Below are 14362 nucleotides of genomic sequence, written 5' to 3'. Positions count from 1 at the left end.
TGAGAGACACCTGCGGATGCCGTTAGAGCCTCAGGCCGCCTTTTTAACTATTAAGAGATCAATACCCTTGGCGGTGCTGCTAATAGTTTTCCAGCCCACTTGATCACGGGGGGACTCGGCCTTAGTTGAAGGTGCCCGATGTGTTTCTGGCAAATTTCTTCGGTCTCCGACATGAGGGGCTCAGGGCGGCAAATTCCTCTGTGTGTTTGTAGTGGTGCAAGAGGGGAAAAAAGCTGGAGCTCTTGCCTAAAAAACTTATTGAGAGGCTGGAATTTTCCACAAGGTCAGGAATGAGCAATTGAGATACCTGCTAAAAAAACCTCGAAATACAACAGAAAAACTAACTTCAGCCTTCAAATAACACCCCCCACCAGATATAGTCTTGTTTGATTCAAAGAAATCAACACGTTGTTTCAGTTCGTTAACAATCCGTCTCATTTTTATTGTCCATTTTTAAAAAAAAACTGGTGTTTTACTATTCATAGTTATAAAATAATCCTATTTTACAAAGATTTACAGCTCTGTGAGTGCCCAGCAGTGAAAAAGGCTGGATCTGTCAAGTCTCTTAAATAATCAAACCACAATTTTTGTTTGGTTTTTGTTTTACAAAAAAAAAAAAAAAAAGGACAAAAAAGAAATTGGCAATGAGCCAATTGAGCACCAAGCAGGACATAACAGAGCGGGTTTGTATAAAAGACAATTTATTTCTTTGGGAAGGGGCACAGGGAGCGGAGGAAGGGCAGAAGGGGGCAGGTAACGAACCCCAGTAACGAGGACAGGACCTGGGGCGACCTCTCTTTATCCTTCACCATCCCCTGGGCTGTGGGAGGGGGGTGGCACCGACACCAAATTAAATTCCCGAGGCTGCGTTTCCCCTCCGGCGGCTGCCCGAGCCCAGCGCCCTCCCGCCGCCGGGACGGGCAGAGGTCGCTCCCTGCGGATTTGCAGTTTTCTGGTCTCTTTGCTGCCAGCCCCGGCGTGGATTTGCCAGCGGCTCTGCCACGGTGCCGGTGCCACCTCAGTAGACGGGTCCCTTGACGGCTCCCGGCTCGGTCAGGCGTGCGGCGGCGTATGCCGAGGCTCCCAGGCAGGCGGCCGGCTCGCAAAATCCCGGCAGGCCAGCGGGACCCGGCAATCCCGGCCGGCCAGCCTCTCCTGGGGAGCCCGGCAGGCCCCGCTCCCCGGCTTTGCCATCGAGCGCGTGGCCGGGGATGCCGGGGAGACCTGCAACGGGAACGTGGCCATCAGCTGCGTTTGCAGGTGCCGAGCCCAGCCTCTGCTGGAGCAGAGCAGGGGCCGGGGTATGGGAAGCGCTGCTGGTGAGGATGGGGACGTTCGTGCAGAGCAATGTGGCAAGCGAGCAGCAGCGAGGGGCCGGGAGAGCGGCCGGCAGAGCTGCAGGCTCAGGAGGCAGCAAAGGGTGCTACAGGTTGGAGATTCACGGGATGAACCCGTGCAGGTTTGTGGGGATGGGCCAGGAGGTCCCAAGCCACTGCTGGGCTTGCCAAGGGGGCGCAGGGGCTGCGGGGACCCACCGCTGCCTGCCCTGTCCGTGCCGGGGGAGAGGGGCTTACCTGGGATCCCCGGGGGGCCCGGCATGCCAGGGTGGCCGCGGCCAGCTTCTCCCCGCTCGCCCTTCTCCCCTCGCTTCCCTGCGGGGAAAGAAACGGGGGGGGAAGGACACGCTGGAGCCACAGCCAGAAAGAGGGACCTGCAGGGGAGGGGAGGGGGCTGCACCTGCTCAGGGACCCAGGCTGGGGACACGTGTGGCAGGAGGAGGCAGGGCCAGCCCCGAGGAGGATTTCTGCCCTCACGGTGTGGGTATGGCCACCCACCACCTACCTTTAGGTCCTATGTTGCCGATCTGCCCGGCAGCACCCAGGATGCCGGGGACACCTCGAGGTCCCATGGGTCCGTGCGGACCCTGCTCACCGGGCGGCCCTGGGGGACCGGGGGGTCCTGGGGGTCCCATAGCACCGACTCCACCCAGGGCTGCTCTCTTGGCACTGACCGCTACCTCCGCCAGCTGCTCTGTAGGGCAGAGAGGGGCCGGTGTGGGACAGGATGCGGCGGCAGCCACCCGGCCGGTGGTGCCCCGCTCATCCCCTCACCTTGCAGCATCTTCAGGACCACGTCGACGATGTGCTGGTCCCCAGCATCCCGGCCCTGCCAGCGGTGAGAAGAGGGACAAGCTGTAGAGATCGTTCCTTCCATCCCCATCTGCACCCGCAGCACCGGTCCCATCCCGACCCCCCGGTCCAGAGGCGCCTCCCTGCACCTGATGCTGCCTTCCCAGCCCTCTGCGCTTTCCGTTCGGTCCCAGTACAAGTGCCCCCGCCTCAGCTCACGCCGTGCAGCCTGCTCACTGCAGTGACTTTCTGCACCTCCATTTTGCAAGGATAAAATGAGGCTTATATGGAAAAATTCTGCCCCTGGGCAGGCTGTAAAGGTACGGGCTGGAGCTAAACCTGCTGCTGGTGCTAGATACGGGGAGAAATATAGAATTCCTCTTTTCTAGAAAGGTGGGATCCCAGCTCAGCCCTCCTGGAGAGCTCGTGGGCGAGCACCGGCAGCTCCGGGGCCGAACAGCACCCGTTTCCAAAAACTGCTCGGTGAGAAAATGTCGGAGACAGCGACCCGCGGATCTGAACAAGCTGAAGGCAACAGCCCCCATGGCACCACCTGGGGGGTGCAGGAGGTGAGAGGGGGATGTGGGGCACTGGGGGGGTACTCACCGCTACGCCCCGCTGGCCGGGCATCCCCGGCACGCCGCGCTCCCCGACGAGTCCTCGTGGGCCAGGGGGTCCCGGGTAGCCCCGCACGCCGGGTGCGCCTGCGTCCCCCGAGGGGCCGGGGAAGCCGAGCTCGCCCTGGATGCCTTGCTGCGGTGGGGATGGAGAGCAGCGTGAGGAGCGGGGGGGCTCGGCCCCATCCTGAGCACAGGGGCTGCACCCCGAGACCTCCAGGACCTCCAGTACCGGCCACTGCAGCCAGGGCTCAAACCCGAACCCAGGGCTGAATGTGGTGGCTGAAGCCCATCTCCAGTGAAGACACCGTTTCAGGCCACACGCAGCACGCACCAGCTCCGTGGAGCACCACTGCCTTCGTCAGGGCGATCGCCTCCGTGAGGGTCCCACAGAGGCACCCAGTGAGAAGGTGAGGGGACCCCTCGCTCCCAAACCCCCGGTCACTCACCTGTCCCTTCGGCCCCGGCTCACCCGATTCACCCTGGGGACAGAGGACACAAGAAATGCAATGGGGGGACAGTGGGAATTTAGAGATGGAGCTGGCGGGAGGCATTGTACCCCCCCCAGGGCGTACCGCGGCTGTGCTGGGCTGCAATGCCGCAGTGCCCAGGGCTGTGCCGCATAGGAGACCCCAGCACGGGCAGGGACCCACACCCAGCCCCTGTCCCCCCCCATCCCACCCCAGAACCCGTCGGAGGGGACCCACCTTCTCTCCCTTCAGCCCCGCGAGGCCGTGGACGCCCGGGTCTCCCTAGAGGAAAGGCAATGAGAAAGGTGGCCCTTCGCAGCCAGCACCCACCTCCTCCGCAGGCACTTTCCCCCCCTGGCTCGACCGTGATGCCGGGGGCTTTAACAGAGAAAGCGCCTGGTGCGGGTGGGTGCCAGCCCTGTTAAACATGGGTGTCAACGGTTCCCCTCCGGTCCCCCAGCCCGGGCGAGAGGGCGATGTACTCACAATACTGCCTTTGGGGCCGGTTTTCCCTGGGGAGCCCTGGAGAAAGGAGAGGGGGGGTCAGCCCAGCTCAGCCCAGCATCCCTGAGCCAGACCCCGGAGCAGCCCGGCCCCTGCAGCCGGAGCGGTCACCTTGTCTCCTTTGACTCCCGGCAAGCCCTGGGGTCCTGGGATCCCCGGCGGACCCTGCTCGCCCTTCGGCCCCTGGAAATCAAGGTAACATGGGAAAAAGAGAAAAATGAGTGAGAAGCGGCGGTGAGAAAACCCTCCCCTCGCATTGGAGCGTCCTCCCCAAGGCAACAAGATGCACGGGCAGCTCCCCGTCCCCTCCGGCGGCTCAGGCTGCCCCACAGCATCCCAGGCAGCCTCTGGGCGGGCACGGGGCAGAAAATGATCACAGAATCGTAGAACAGTTTGGGCTGGAAGGGACCCTTAAAGGTCATCTGGTCCAACCCCCAACAGCCATGCAGAGGGGAGCTTCGCCAGGGACAGGGTCCCGTCCCCCAGGAAGCCAGAGGGAAAAGGGTAATTTTTTGGCCGTTTTCCATCCTGGGAAAGCCTCCAAGAGGGGAGGAAATTCCTCTCCCGGCTGGGGCTGCAAAACCAGCGTGGCCCCAGGCCTGCTAATCCCTGTGCTATTTGCCCCTTCGGCTAATCCCTCACCCCGGCAGCCAGGCACAGCGGGACAGGGTGTGTGACCCCCCCCCGGGCCGTGATCAAAGCCGAGGGGTCCGTGCAGCGGTGCCAGCCGTGCCTTGCTGTCCCCATCCCTCCCGAGCCCCCCAGGCTGAGCATCCCCGAGGCGATGCCCATTTCCCAGCCGGGCTATGGCTGCGACTCACCGCTTTCCCCTGCTCACCGGGGGGGCCCACGAGGCCGCGCTCGCCCCGGTCGCCCTGCGGAGATGCGGGAAGGGAACAGAGTCAGGGGCAGCTCCTGGCACCGCCACCAACCCCACGGTGCCCCCGACTCACCTTCATCCCAGGGACACCCTGCGGTCCCTGCTCACCCCGAGGTCCAGGCTCACCCTAAAAGGGGGGGAAAAAACCTGCCTGTGTTGCATTCGCATGCCATCGTCTGCCTTTCAACCTTCCCGGAGGGATGCGTGGCCCTGTCCTTGTCCCCTGCAGCCCCGCGAAGGGCTGCCACTGAACCAGGTGGCCAAGGAGGTGCTGGGTGAGGGCTGGAGAAGTGGCCACAGGAGCTTCCCCATGAGGAAGCTGCTGGGGGGCAGCGGGAAGAGGAGGGCTGGGGGGGTGAAGTGTCCAACTCTGCTTTCTGTTTGCCAGCAAATAGGCAAAAAACAGAGAGAGAGAGAGAGCAACCCCCAGGCTGTGCCCAGGAGGAACATGGTGACGTCTCTGTACTTACGATCTGCCCTGGGGCACCGGTGACACCGGGGTGGCCCCGAGCCCCCACTTCGCCCTGCAAATGGAGGAAGAGAGAAGCGGTTCAGGACAGCAAGGACGGAGGAGGGGACAGGATGGGGACAAGGCTGCAGGCTCAGGGACGGAGCGTGGAGGCTGCTGCGGCACTGTGCGGGGTGAGCGGGGCCGGGGGGTGGGTGCTCAGAGGGGTGACCCCGGCCCCGGCAGCCCCAGACCCACCTTGTCTCCTGGACCACCTTTGCTTCCCGGCTGGCCTGGCAAGCCCTGAGGAAACAAAGCCGGGATCAAAACCCATGCGCAGCACCGGAGGCAGCGAGCCTGCCCCGTGCCCCATGCCCGGAGGCAGCATCCCTGCTGGGCGCTGGTCCTGCACAGCTCGCGCATGGCGGTGCCACCCCACGGGTAATGGGGTTCCCCACAGCGGGGTTCCCCACAGCCGGAGGGGTCCCAAGCCTGTACTCACAGCTTGTCCCCGGTGTCCTGGCGTTCCTGGGTGGCCAGCCTGTCCCACAGCACCCTGCAGGGGACAGAGAGGATGCTACTGCATGGGGGAGAAAGGTGCAGAAATGGGGTGGGACAAGGGACTCCCGGCCAAAGGGGGGCACTGGCCTTGACCCCATGGGGACAGCCACACTCCACTAGTCAAGAGATGCCATGTAAGGGGCCGGGACCTTATGCCACTTGCCATCCCCGTTATTTCCAGCAAGCACTGGTGCAAGGAACAGCGTGTGCCCGTGCCCCTGGCGGCGCCCCCCCCGCAGCAGCTCACCTTCACGCCTGGGATACCCGGGGTGCCATCCTTGCCATCGATGCCTGGGAGACCCTGCAAAAGGAGAGTCACTTGGTCTGACACCTCAGAGAGGGTCTGAAAGGCTCGTGGTGGGGGCAAAAAAGAGCTGGGAAGGGAAAGGAAAGCTCCAGCCCTGCGCTGAGCCAGGGTGCAAGGATGCAGGGTGGCCCCAAAAGGGCAGAGAGGGACAGAGATGCCTACTCCTTGCAAGGGGCTCAGCCCTGGATGTGGGCACGGGTGCTGCTGGCTGTACTTACATTCTCCCCCTTGGGACCGATGTCTCCTTGGGGGCCCCTGATGCCACGGCCACCCTGGAGCAGGAGAGAGAAAAGGTTATTTCAGCCGCCCTCTCGGTGCAGGGGACCTGGGGAAAGGGGGCATTGGCATCGCACAGGGCACGGCGCTGCCCTTGCCGCCGCGGTGTGTTACCTACCACATCTCCCTTCTCACCAGGGCCCCCAGGTGGTCCCTTGGGGCCTTCCCTGCCCTGGAGGGGAGAAAGACGGGGGGCTGAGCAGTGAAGTGCGGGGTACCCCGCCTGCCCCGCAGCCCCCAGGGATGAGGGAGGGCACTCACCGGCCGCCCGGCCGCTCCGATGGTCCCAACCATCCCCTTGTAACCAGTAGGACCCTGTAAAGAGAGCATGGGGGGGTCAATTCCTCCCATCCCAACCTCAGCCCTCAGCCAGGTCTGACCCCATTAGGAAGAGGCAGTCTCCAGCTCCCCGAGATGCCAAACAGCCGCGTTAGCGATGCTCCTGGGATGCAGCCTCCAGCCCGGGAAGCGTCGCCATGGGACGCCATGGTCCCCCTGACCCTGGAGCCAGGCACAGCTCCCCCCCCGCATCTCACCGGCACTTACCGTCTCGCCCTTGGGTCCCGCCATCCCAGGGTAACCCCTCAGGCCCTGCGGTCCCTGCAGGGAAGGAAACAACAGCCCATTTAGCTGGAAACGGCCCCAGGAGCAGCCCAGGGGGAAGCCGCAATTAAAGCAAAAGCCAGTACTGGAAATCAGCCAGTTTTGCCAAACGCGAGGTGTTTCAGTCCCACCACTGGCTCCTAATTCTGCAGCCCCCCCACCGGGCGCCTTTCCAGTTGTCGGTTCAATAACAGCAACGGGCCCAAACTGGTGCTGCTCCCCCGCCAAAGCTCTTGGCTTCAAAGCAGTTTTGCCCTTTCCCGGACTGAAGGGTTCAGCCCCTTAATTGCTTTTCATCTTCAAAGTGCTCGGCGAGCTCAAACAGCTTTAATCCCCGCATCCCCGCAGCGAGCTGGGCACCGCACCCCCGTTCAGGTGGGGTAAGGGGGGGGGTCAGTGTACATGAGCCGTTTGTCCTCAGCCAGTGAGTTAGCCTCATTAACGTGCACTAACGACTGAGGTGCCCAGGCCAGCGCTGACTGTGGAGGTCTCCATAGGGATACGGCTTTGCCACCTTCCTGGTGGCAGCTCTGGGGCTGGGAGGAGGGAGATGATGGGACAAAGGCTTCACCCCGGTCCCAGTGGTGGGTCCCCAGGAGCAGGGACACACTGGTGTCCCATCCGCGTTGTCTGGGGCCAAGCACAAACCGGCCACCCGCAGCCCCTGGGGCACCCGGGCGCAGAGCAGCAAAGAGAAGTGAATACGTTACCGGAGGGCCCGGGACACCTTGTTCTCCGGAGGCACCAACGTCACCCTTGGGTCCCTGGGGAGGGATGGAGAGGTGAGAGGTGAGTGCTGGGGTGGAGTGGGGACACAAACTGCCCTGGGGACCTGAGACCCCCTCAGCAGGGACCCAGCAGGGGATGGGGACAGGTTATTGTCCCCCAGAGAGCCACCATGGGAAGACCACGCTGCCCACCCTCCACCTCCCAGCCCTGGGTCTCCCTCCTCCCTCTCCAACCTCTTCCCTTCCTTACCCCTTTCTCTCCCCAGAGCCCCCTGCCCTCAGTTCAGCCCCAGTGCCCCTGAGGCAGGGGGCTGGGGAGCCTGGCTCCCGCTGGGAAGCTGCCGGGGGGGGTCACTCACCTGCCTGCCCTGCCTGCCGGGCTCCCCGAGGGCGCCAGGGCGGCCTCTGTGTCCCTACGGGTGAAGAGGAAGATGGTGAGCATCCCTGGGCAGAGCAGCGGGGTCAAGGCAGCGTCCTGATGGCCACGTCACCAACAGTCACCCTGCCCGCAATGTCCCACCCTGGGGTGCTCACTGGTGACATGGTGGGCTCAGCATCCCACTGGTGACACGGTGGGCTCAGCATCCCGCAGCCCCGAGGGCGTGCGGTGGGGATGCTGGTTGTAACCCTCTGGGCTTTGCAGCGGAGGAGCTGGGGAGCCATGGCTGGGGCTGGGGCTTCGACATGGGGTCTCACCCCCCAGCAAGGGGCTGGCAGGAGGAGCCGCGGGGGACCTCTCCCACAGCGCCTTTGCCCCCAGGGCTCTCTGAGTGTGCATGGCCCTGTGCTCCCAGGGGAAGAGGGCAGCTCCGGAGCTCCACATCGCTCCAAACCTGTCCAGGCTCCTTCGCCCAGGCAAAGCGTGATGAAGGTGACGGTCCCTGCTCGCTCCCTGGCAGCTCCAGGGCTCCCTTACCTTCAGTCCCTGCAGTCCCTGGGGGCCCTTGGGACCTGGCGGGCAGCTGGTGGGGCACTGGTGGGGAAGAAGCAGCACAGGTTGAGTTGGGAAAGGACCCAGCGGCTGTGGAGAAGCCGTGCTGGGAAGGATGGGTTCCCGCGCCACGCAGGGCTGTGCGGTGACGCAGGGGAGCCACCGCTGACAGCATGGTTTTGGCTGGGGACCCTGCTCCTCCCCGCTCTGCCAGCCCCCAGGTACCAGATTACGCTGGTGCCTGTATTTCAGGCCAGGGCAGCACTCGCTCTTCCAGCTGCCGCTGCCCTGCAAAGGCCGGCTGAAGGGACAAGGCAATGGCAGCTCTCACCAAGAAATCGGCGCTGCCTTCCACTCCTTGGATGTGTCCTGGGGGGCCCTGGGGGGAAGGAGACCATCAGCATGCACTGTTTAATATCAGCACTCTTTTACGGGAGGGGTGAATGTCACACCTGGGAGGGAGGGAGGCAAGGCACGGGCTGGGAGGTCTGTGCCAGAGCCCGAGTCCCGGCCCCAAACCCTGGGCTGGGGGGCTTTTTCCTGCCTGCAGAAAATGCCAATAATTGGGGGGATACTCACGGGTTTCCCTGGAGGGCCTGGGGGACCCCGCGGGCCGTCGGGTCCAGGGTCGCCCTAGGAAAGAACAACCCCAGGAAAGGAGATTCAGGGGTGGGGAGGTGGCAGGTACCACCCTCCACCCGGGATGGAGAGGGGTGACGAGGCATCAGAGACCTAGACGGTCACAGCGGGAACTCGGGCATCCCCCAGCCACGAGCTGGGAGGGGACGGATGGTGCTGGGGGACTTGGCTGCAGGCACGGAGTCTGTCACCTCTCCATCCCTGCCGTAGGACCCCACTCGCCCATATTACAGGGTCATCCGTGTTTACCCCAGGGGCCCCGAAAGTGCGGAGAAGCAGATGCTGCGGTAAGGAGGGAAGGTTTTCCCACATCCCCCCCGACCCCTCACCTTGGGTCCCAGCGCTCCAATCTCTCCGGGAAGCCCAACCTGGCCTGGAAGCCCCTTAAGGAGAAGAGAGACATTCACGGAGTGAGAGAGGTCGAGCCCTGAGACCCCCTCTTTGGGGGTGCTGGGATTTCAGCTCTTCAAACACAACCCCGAGCAGGGTCCTTGGCTGCCCACAGCCCCACGAGCCCAGCACTTACGGGTGGTCCTGGCAGTGAAGGGCCCTGCAACAAAAAGAAAGAAAAAATTGGTCCAAATTCTCCAATACCCCCCTGAAACCACCAGCATCCCTGCCCCGAGCGGGGCAATGCCCACGCCACCACCAAGGATGCAGCTGGGGGGGGCTGCTCTGCTCCCACCCCACTCGTGGGTGCTCAGGGAGTGGGTGCCGGAGTCGGGAGCACGTGCATCACCAGTGCCCATGGGAGAGGCAGATACTCACGGGGAGCCCTGGCGGCCCTGGGAGTCCGGGCTGGCCCTGCCAGGAGAAGGGGAAAGTCAGGAGCCAAAATGGGAGAGTCTGGCCCCACCAAGCCTAGAATTCGCCCCTCCCTGGACCCAGCCTCAGTGCCCCCTTGTTGCCAAATACTCCATCGCCCAGTTCCTGCATCCGTGCATCCCCCCGGGGCGATGGGGCTGGTTCCAGCCTGGCCACCCCGCTGGCTCCAGGGAGGGAAGGTGGGAGCCCGCAGTGGCTGCCCCGGAGCAGCCCCTCACTCACTTTAATTCCTGGCCCGCCAATGGGCCCCGGCTCCCCTTTCGCTCCCGTCAAGCCCTGCAAGAGGAGAGATGGTGGGAGGTTATTGCCTGCGCTTCTGCTCTCCAGCCAGGCGTTTTTGCTGGGGCTTTTTCCACCACGAGGGGTCGAGGGTGATCAGTGGGGAATTTGTGCTTGTCACCCCTGTGCACGTCACGCAGCAAACCTGGAGATGCAGCTGGTCCCTGCAGCCAAGCCCCGATGGCACAGGGAGCCTCACGGCGATGCTCCACGGCCCCCGTGAGCTCCGAGACCCCACGGCGGGGCTCGGCAGGGCCCCTCGCCCACAGGGCATATCCAGCATGGCTGCCCCGGCCCCGGCACAGGCACGTGGGGAGCTTGGACCATCCATGATCCTGGTTATATCAACTCAGAGTCGCTCCCTGGCTCCCCCGTCCCCAAGTCCTTGTGCCGGGGTTTGGATCCCCACAGCTGATGGCTTGTGCTTCACCCACGGGCTGATTTGGATGCCACGGGAGGGGAGCACCTCATGCCCGCGGCGTCCGTGTTCAAAGGAGCCAAACTCTTTTGCAGGCAGATTCGCCTGGATGCGCAACGCGTGCTTGTAACGACAGTTGTTCCATTCATTCATCACGGCATCACGGCAGGACAAGGAGGTAGCTCTGGCTTCCACCTCTGCCCTGGCTGTGCTTCTGCCGGCGAGGGGACAGTGGGGAAAGTCACCGCTGCCACTCATGTGGGTGCCAAGGGGGTGGTGCCGGGGGGGCAAGGGATTGCTCCAGATTTATGCTGGAGAAAACGAGAGCTGAACCAGGGCTCGGGGCAGCAGCTGAGGAAAAGGACAAGGAAAAGCCTTTTCACGTCGCGGGATGTCGGTGCTGTGCCCTGGCTCTCCCGGCCCGACTGCCACGCTGTGTAGAGCAGGGATGCGCTGCTGGGGCCAGTGCAGGGGGAGGGGGGTGGCAGCAGCTCTGCCCAACCTCTGCCTGCGTTTTCTGATGGGACTTAAAAGGGGCTTTCAGCTCCCGCAGGGAGGGATTTGGGCACTTTCTGCACCGGGGGGGGAGAGGAGTTTGCTGAGACCCTGCTGTGACCGGGGGGCTGTGGCCAGGAATGCTGTGGGGAGGGACGACAAGGGGTCGGTACTCACATCGATGCCCGCCTTCCCTGGGGGTCCGTCTGGACCGGGGGCTCCGGGCTCGCCCTTGGCACCCTTCAAAAGAGAAGCAGCATGGGGGCAGATTGAAAGGAGCTCCTCTGGAAGGGGTGAGACTGTTGGTGAGCTGGGGGCAGGCAGCTGTACTCACCGGGGACCCAGGGGCTCCGGCAGAGCCTTTGTCACCCTGGGGAAAGAGAAGAAAGTTATAAAAAGGGGTCTGTCACCCCATGGAGCCAGGTCCAGCAGCGCAGGGGGCTCAGGACCGGTGTCTCCCATTGACCTCCCCCAGCCGGAGTGAGATGCTGGATCCCCCAGCACAGCGGCCGGGTCAGGATGGGGCCGGGGCTGAGGTGAGAGGGCTGTGCTGGGGCTGTGGGAGGGCTGCGGCTGTTCTGGGTATAAATAGCACTAAAATAACAGCCTGGGGCAGGGGGGAGCGGGGGCAAGGCTGGGAGAAAGGGTGCTTTCTGCTGGCTCACAGATCTCCCCTCTGTTCAGGGAGCCCTCGGCTGCTTGCCACAGCCCTCGGCCACGTTGCCATTCTGCGGGCACCCGACCTGGGTGTCCTGCTCCCCGCCGGCCCCCCCGAGTCCCCCTCCTCCCTGGGCATCCCGGGATGATCCCTGCACTCGACCCCCTGAGCATCCTCCGCTGCCTGGACGGGGATGCCCCGAGCACCTAGCACCGAAACCTCCCTGCCGCTCTGGTCCCCAAAAAAGCATTTCAGGCCCCGTTTCCCAGGAAGGTCAGGAGGCCACGGGCTGCTGTCCTGGGGAGGTGGATGCAGCCGCGGTGCAGGAGCTGTGGCCCTCCTTCTCCCCAGCCCAAGAGCAGAGCAGTGCGGGAATCGCTCGGAATCAGCACCCCCCTGCCCTCCACCGAGCCTCTGCCCCTAAACAAAGTCCCTCTTTGTGCTGCAGGTCCCCTCCCTCCCTCCCTCCCTCCCTCCAGCCTGTGCAGGTTCCCGGCTGTGCCGTACTCACGTCAATGCCGTCCGCTCCCGGCACTCCTGGGGGACCGGGGGGACCTCGCGGGCCGGGCTCTCCCGGCGGCCCTCGCTAAGGGGAGAAAGGGATGGGACCCACATCAGGAAGGAGCAACCGGACCCCAGGAGATGCTGGGGGTCAGAGGGAGCCCAGGGTGCAGCGCTCGCCACCGGCATGTGCTGGGGACCCGTCGCCAGAGAGCTGGGACGGAGCGAGCGCCCCACGGCTCTGTCCCTCCCTACGGGTTCCCCGCTGCCTGGCCTGTGCCCCCTGGCAAGGGCATGGATGGAGAAATCCTGGAATTTTCCCCCACAGTGGCACAACCAGCTCCCCATGTCCCGCCTGGTTTCTATCCCATCGTGCTCCCCTCCTGCCCCAGTGCCTGCGGAGTCCTGCCCCGACGGAGCCAGGTCTCCGTGGGGTGACGGCAGCGCTTGCAAAGGCCCCTGGCGGCTCGGGGTGCAAGCCCAGCACTGGGATTTCTGAGCGCGCCAGCAGGATTTAGGTGCCCGAAGGCTCAGTGTGAAATGGGGACCCCCCAGCCCCCCTGAGAGCCACCGTCCCCACGCGGGGCTGGCTGCCTGCCGCGGCACCGCACAAAAGCCCCATTGAGCGGCAGCAGGGGGGCTCCCGAGCCGCCTGGCCCCGTGCGGGGGTTTGCGCAGTGCTCCACAGGAGCAACTTTGCAAAGAAATCTCAGTTATCCCAATGGAGTGTCGGGGGGGAAGAGACTCCATGCCCCGAGACCGAAGCCCCGGTATTCCTGGAAATGAAAACCAGACAGGCTGCACGCCTGCGGCTCCTCCGTCCTGCCAGGCTTGTTTATTTTAAAGTGAAATATATAAGGATGAGAGGTGTTGCTGGTCAGGAGAACTCCGGCTTCGCCTTGGAAGCAAATCCCACAGTCGGGGTGGGAGCACCCGTCCCTGGGAGCATCCGTGAATGGCACCTTTGTCCTGCCCGAACCATTTCCAAATGGTTCCTTGTTCCAGGAGCTCCCACATCCCCCTCGCTCCGGCCGGAGCCCGCTCCCCTGCCCAGACCCTGCCACCACAAGCCCACGGGCAGCCCGGGGGGGGCTGGTTTCGGAAGGCAGCTGCCCCCCCAGCTCTCCGCATTTAGGCTTTCTGTGCCGGCAGGCAGCTCAGGAGCCACACGGGAAGATTTTTCCCAAATCTGTTATAAAAATCTGATTTTTGTGGTTGCAGGGCAGGGAGAGTTTTCCCTCTTTCCGGGTGGGATCGCAGGAGGAGCACTGCCTGCCCTGCTCACCCCGCGGAGCAGAGGGACACCTTCCCTTCACTTCTCTCCCACGCGTTTTCTCCTGCCCCGGGGTGAGTCCAGCGAGCCCCCCGGGACCCCCGGCCCCCAGCACCTCCACCGCTGCTGTCCCTCCCTACTGCCCCTCGGCAAGACCCCCCCGGGGCAGCCCTGGGGTGGTCAGAGCCCCCCTCAGCCCTTCTCAGCCCAGCTCCGCAGCACCTCCCAGCAGAGCAGAAGCAAATAATTGTCTTCCCAGATGACGGGAGGCAGAAGATCTGGCAGTTGCTGGGGAGGGAAACGGCAGAGAGCCCCCATTGCTGCCCCAAGGGGAAAATAAAACTACACTTTAGCTAACAAGTCCCAAACGCCCGGGCGTGCAGCCCAGCCCTGTCCCTGTTCTGGGCGGCTGGAGGCAGCTTTTGGCACGAAGAGGTTCCCGGTGGGTCAGGGCTGTGGGTCCCTGCTGGGGGCTGCTCCCACCGCCCCCAGTGGAGCATTCCTGGGAAAAGCGAGGAAAAGGTGATGGAAAAATAAGCAGCAAGTCCCAGGGGCGCTCAGCACCGCGAGCGAGCGTCTGCAATGGGGGAGATGGACACTGTCCCCTCTCCGTTCCCTCTCCGTCCCCCATCCCAGCCCGGAGCCGAGGGGGACCGAGCCGAGGGGGACCAAGCCGAGGACTTACGATCTGGGCCAGGCAGAGGCAGGCGACGTGGAGCAAGAGCCAGAGCTGGGGGCTGGGGGAGCAGCCGGCCATGGCGGGGGCCTCGTCTCGCTGCGCTCAGGTACGGCAGGAGCCCAGACTGCACAGACGGACACC

General features: G+C 63.9%; 1 protein-coding gene across 1 annotated transcript; it reads right to left on the bottom strand.

The window, feature by feature from the left end:
- Positions 1 to 315: 315 nt before the first annotated feature.
- On the bottom strand, positions 316 to 14362 carry COL9A2 (collagen type IX alpha 2 chain). The gene is made up of 32 exons (XM_074563236.1): positions 14228 to 14362; positions 12280 to 12354; positions 11445 to 11480; positions 11288 to 11350; positions 10141 to 10194; positions 9862 to 9897; positions 9620 to 9643; positions 9423 to 9476; positions 9034 to 9087; positions 8786 to 8833; positions 8440 to 8496; positions 7883 to 7936; positions 7506 to 7559; positions 6739 to 6792; positions 6454 to 6507; positions 6311 to 6364; positions 6135 to 6188; positions 5857 to 5910; positions 5551 to 5604; positions 5307 to 5351; positions 5071 to 5124; positions 4674 to 4727; positions 4542 to 4595; positions 3832 to 3903; positions 3703 to 3738; positions 3454 to 3498; positions 3196 to 3228; positions 2736 to 2882; positions 2112 to 2166; positions 1843 to 2031; positions 1575 to 1652; positions 316 to 1224 (listed from the first exon to the last, which is right to left on the bottom strand). Exons 1-32 carry the CDS (start codon positions 14297 to 14299, stop codon positions 1019 to 1021), a joined length of 2073 nt encoding a protein of 690 aa, XP_074419337.1. The 5' UTR covers positions 14300 to 14362; the 3' UTR covers positions 316 to 1018.

The sequence above is a fragment of the Larus michahellis genome, chromosome 19, assembly GCF_964199755.1.
Source record: "Larus michahellis chromosome 19, bLarMic1.1, whole genome shotgun sequence".
Lineage (NCBI taxonomy): Eukaryota > Metazoa > Chordata > Aves > Charadriiformes > Laridae > Larus > Larus michahellis.
The sequence above is the reverse complement of the archived record's forward strand: the minus strand, read 5'-3'. Positions and strand labels throughout refer to the sequence as shown.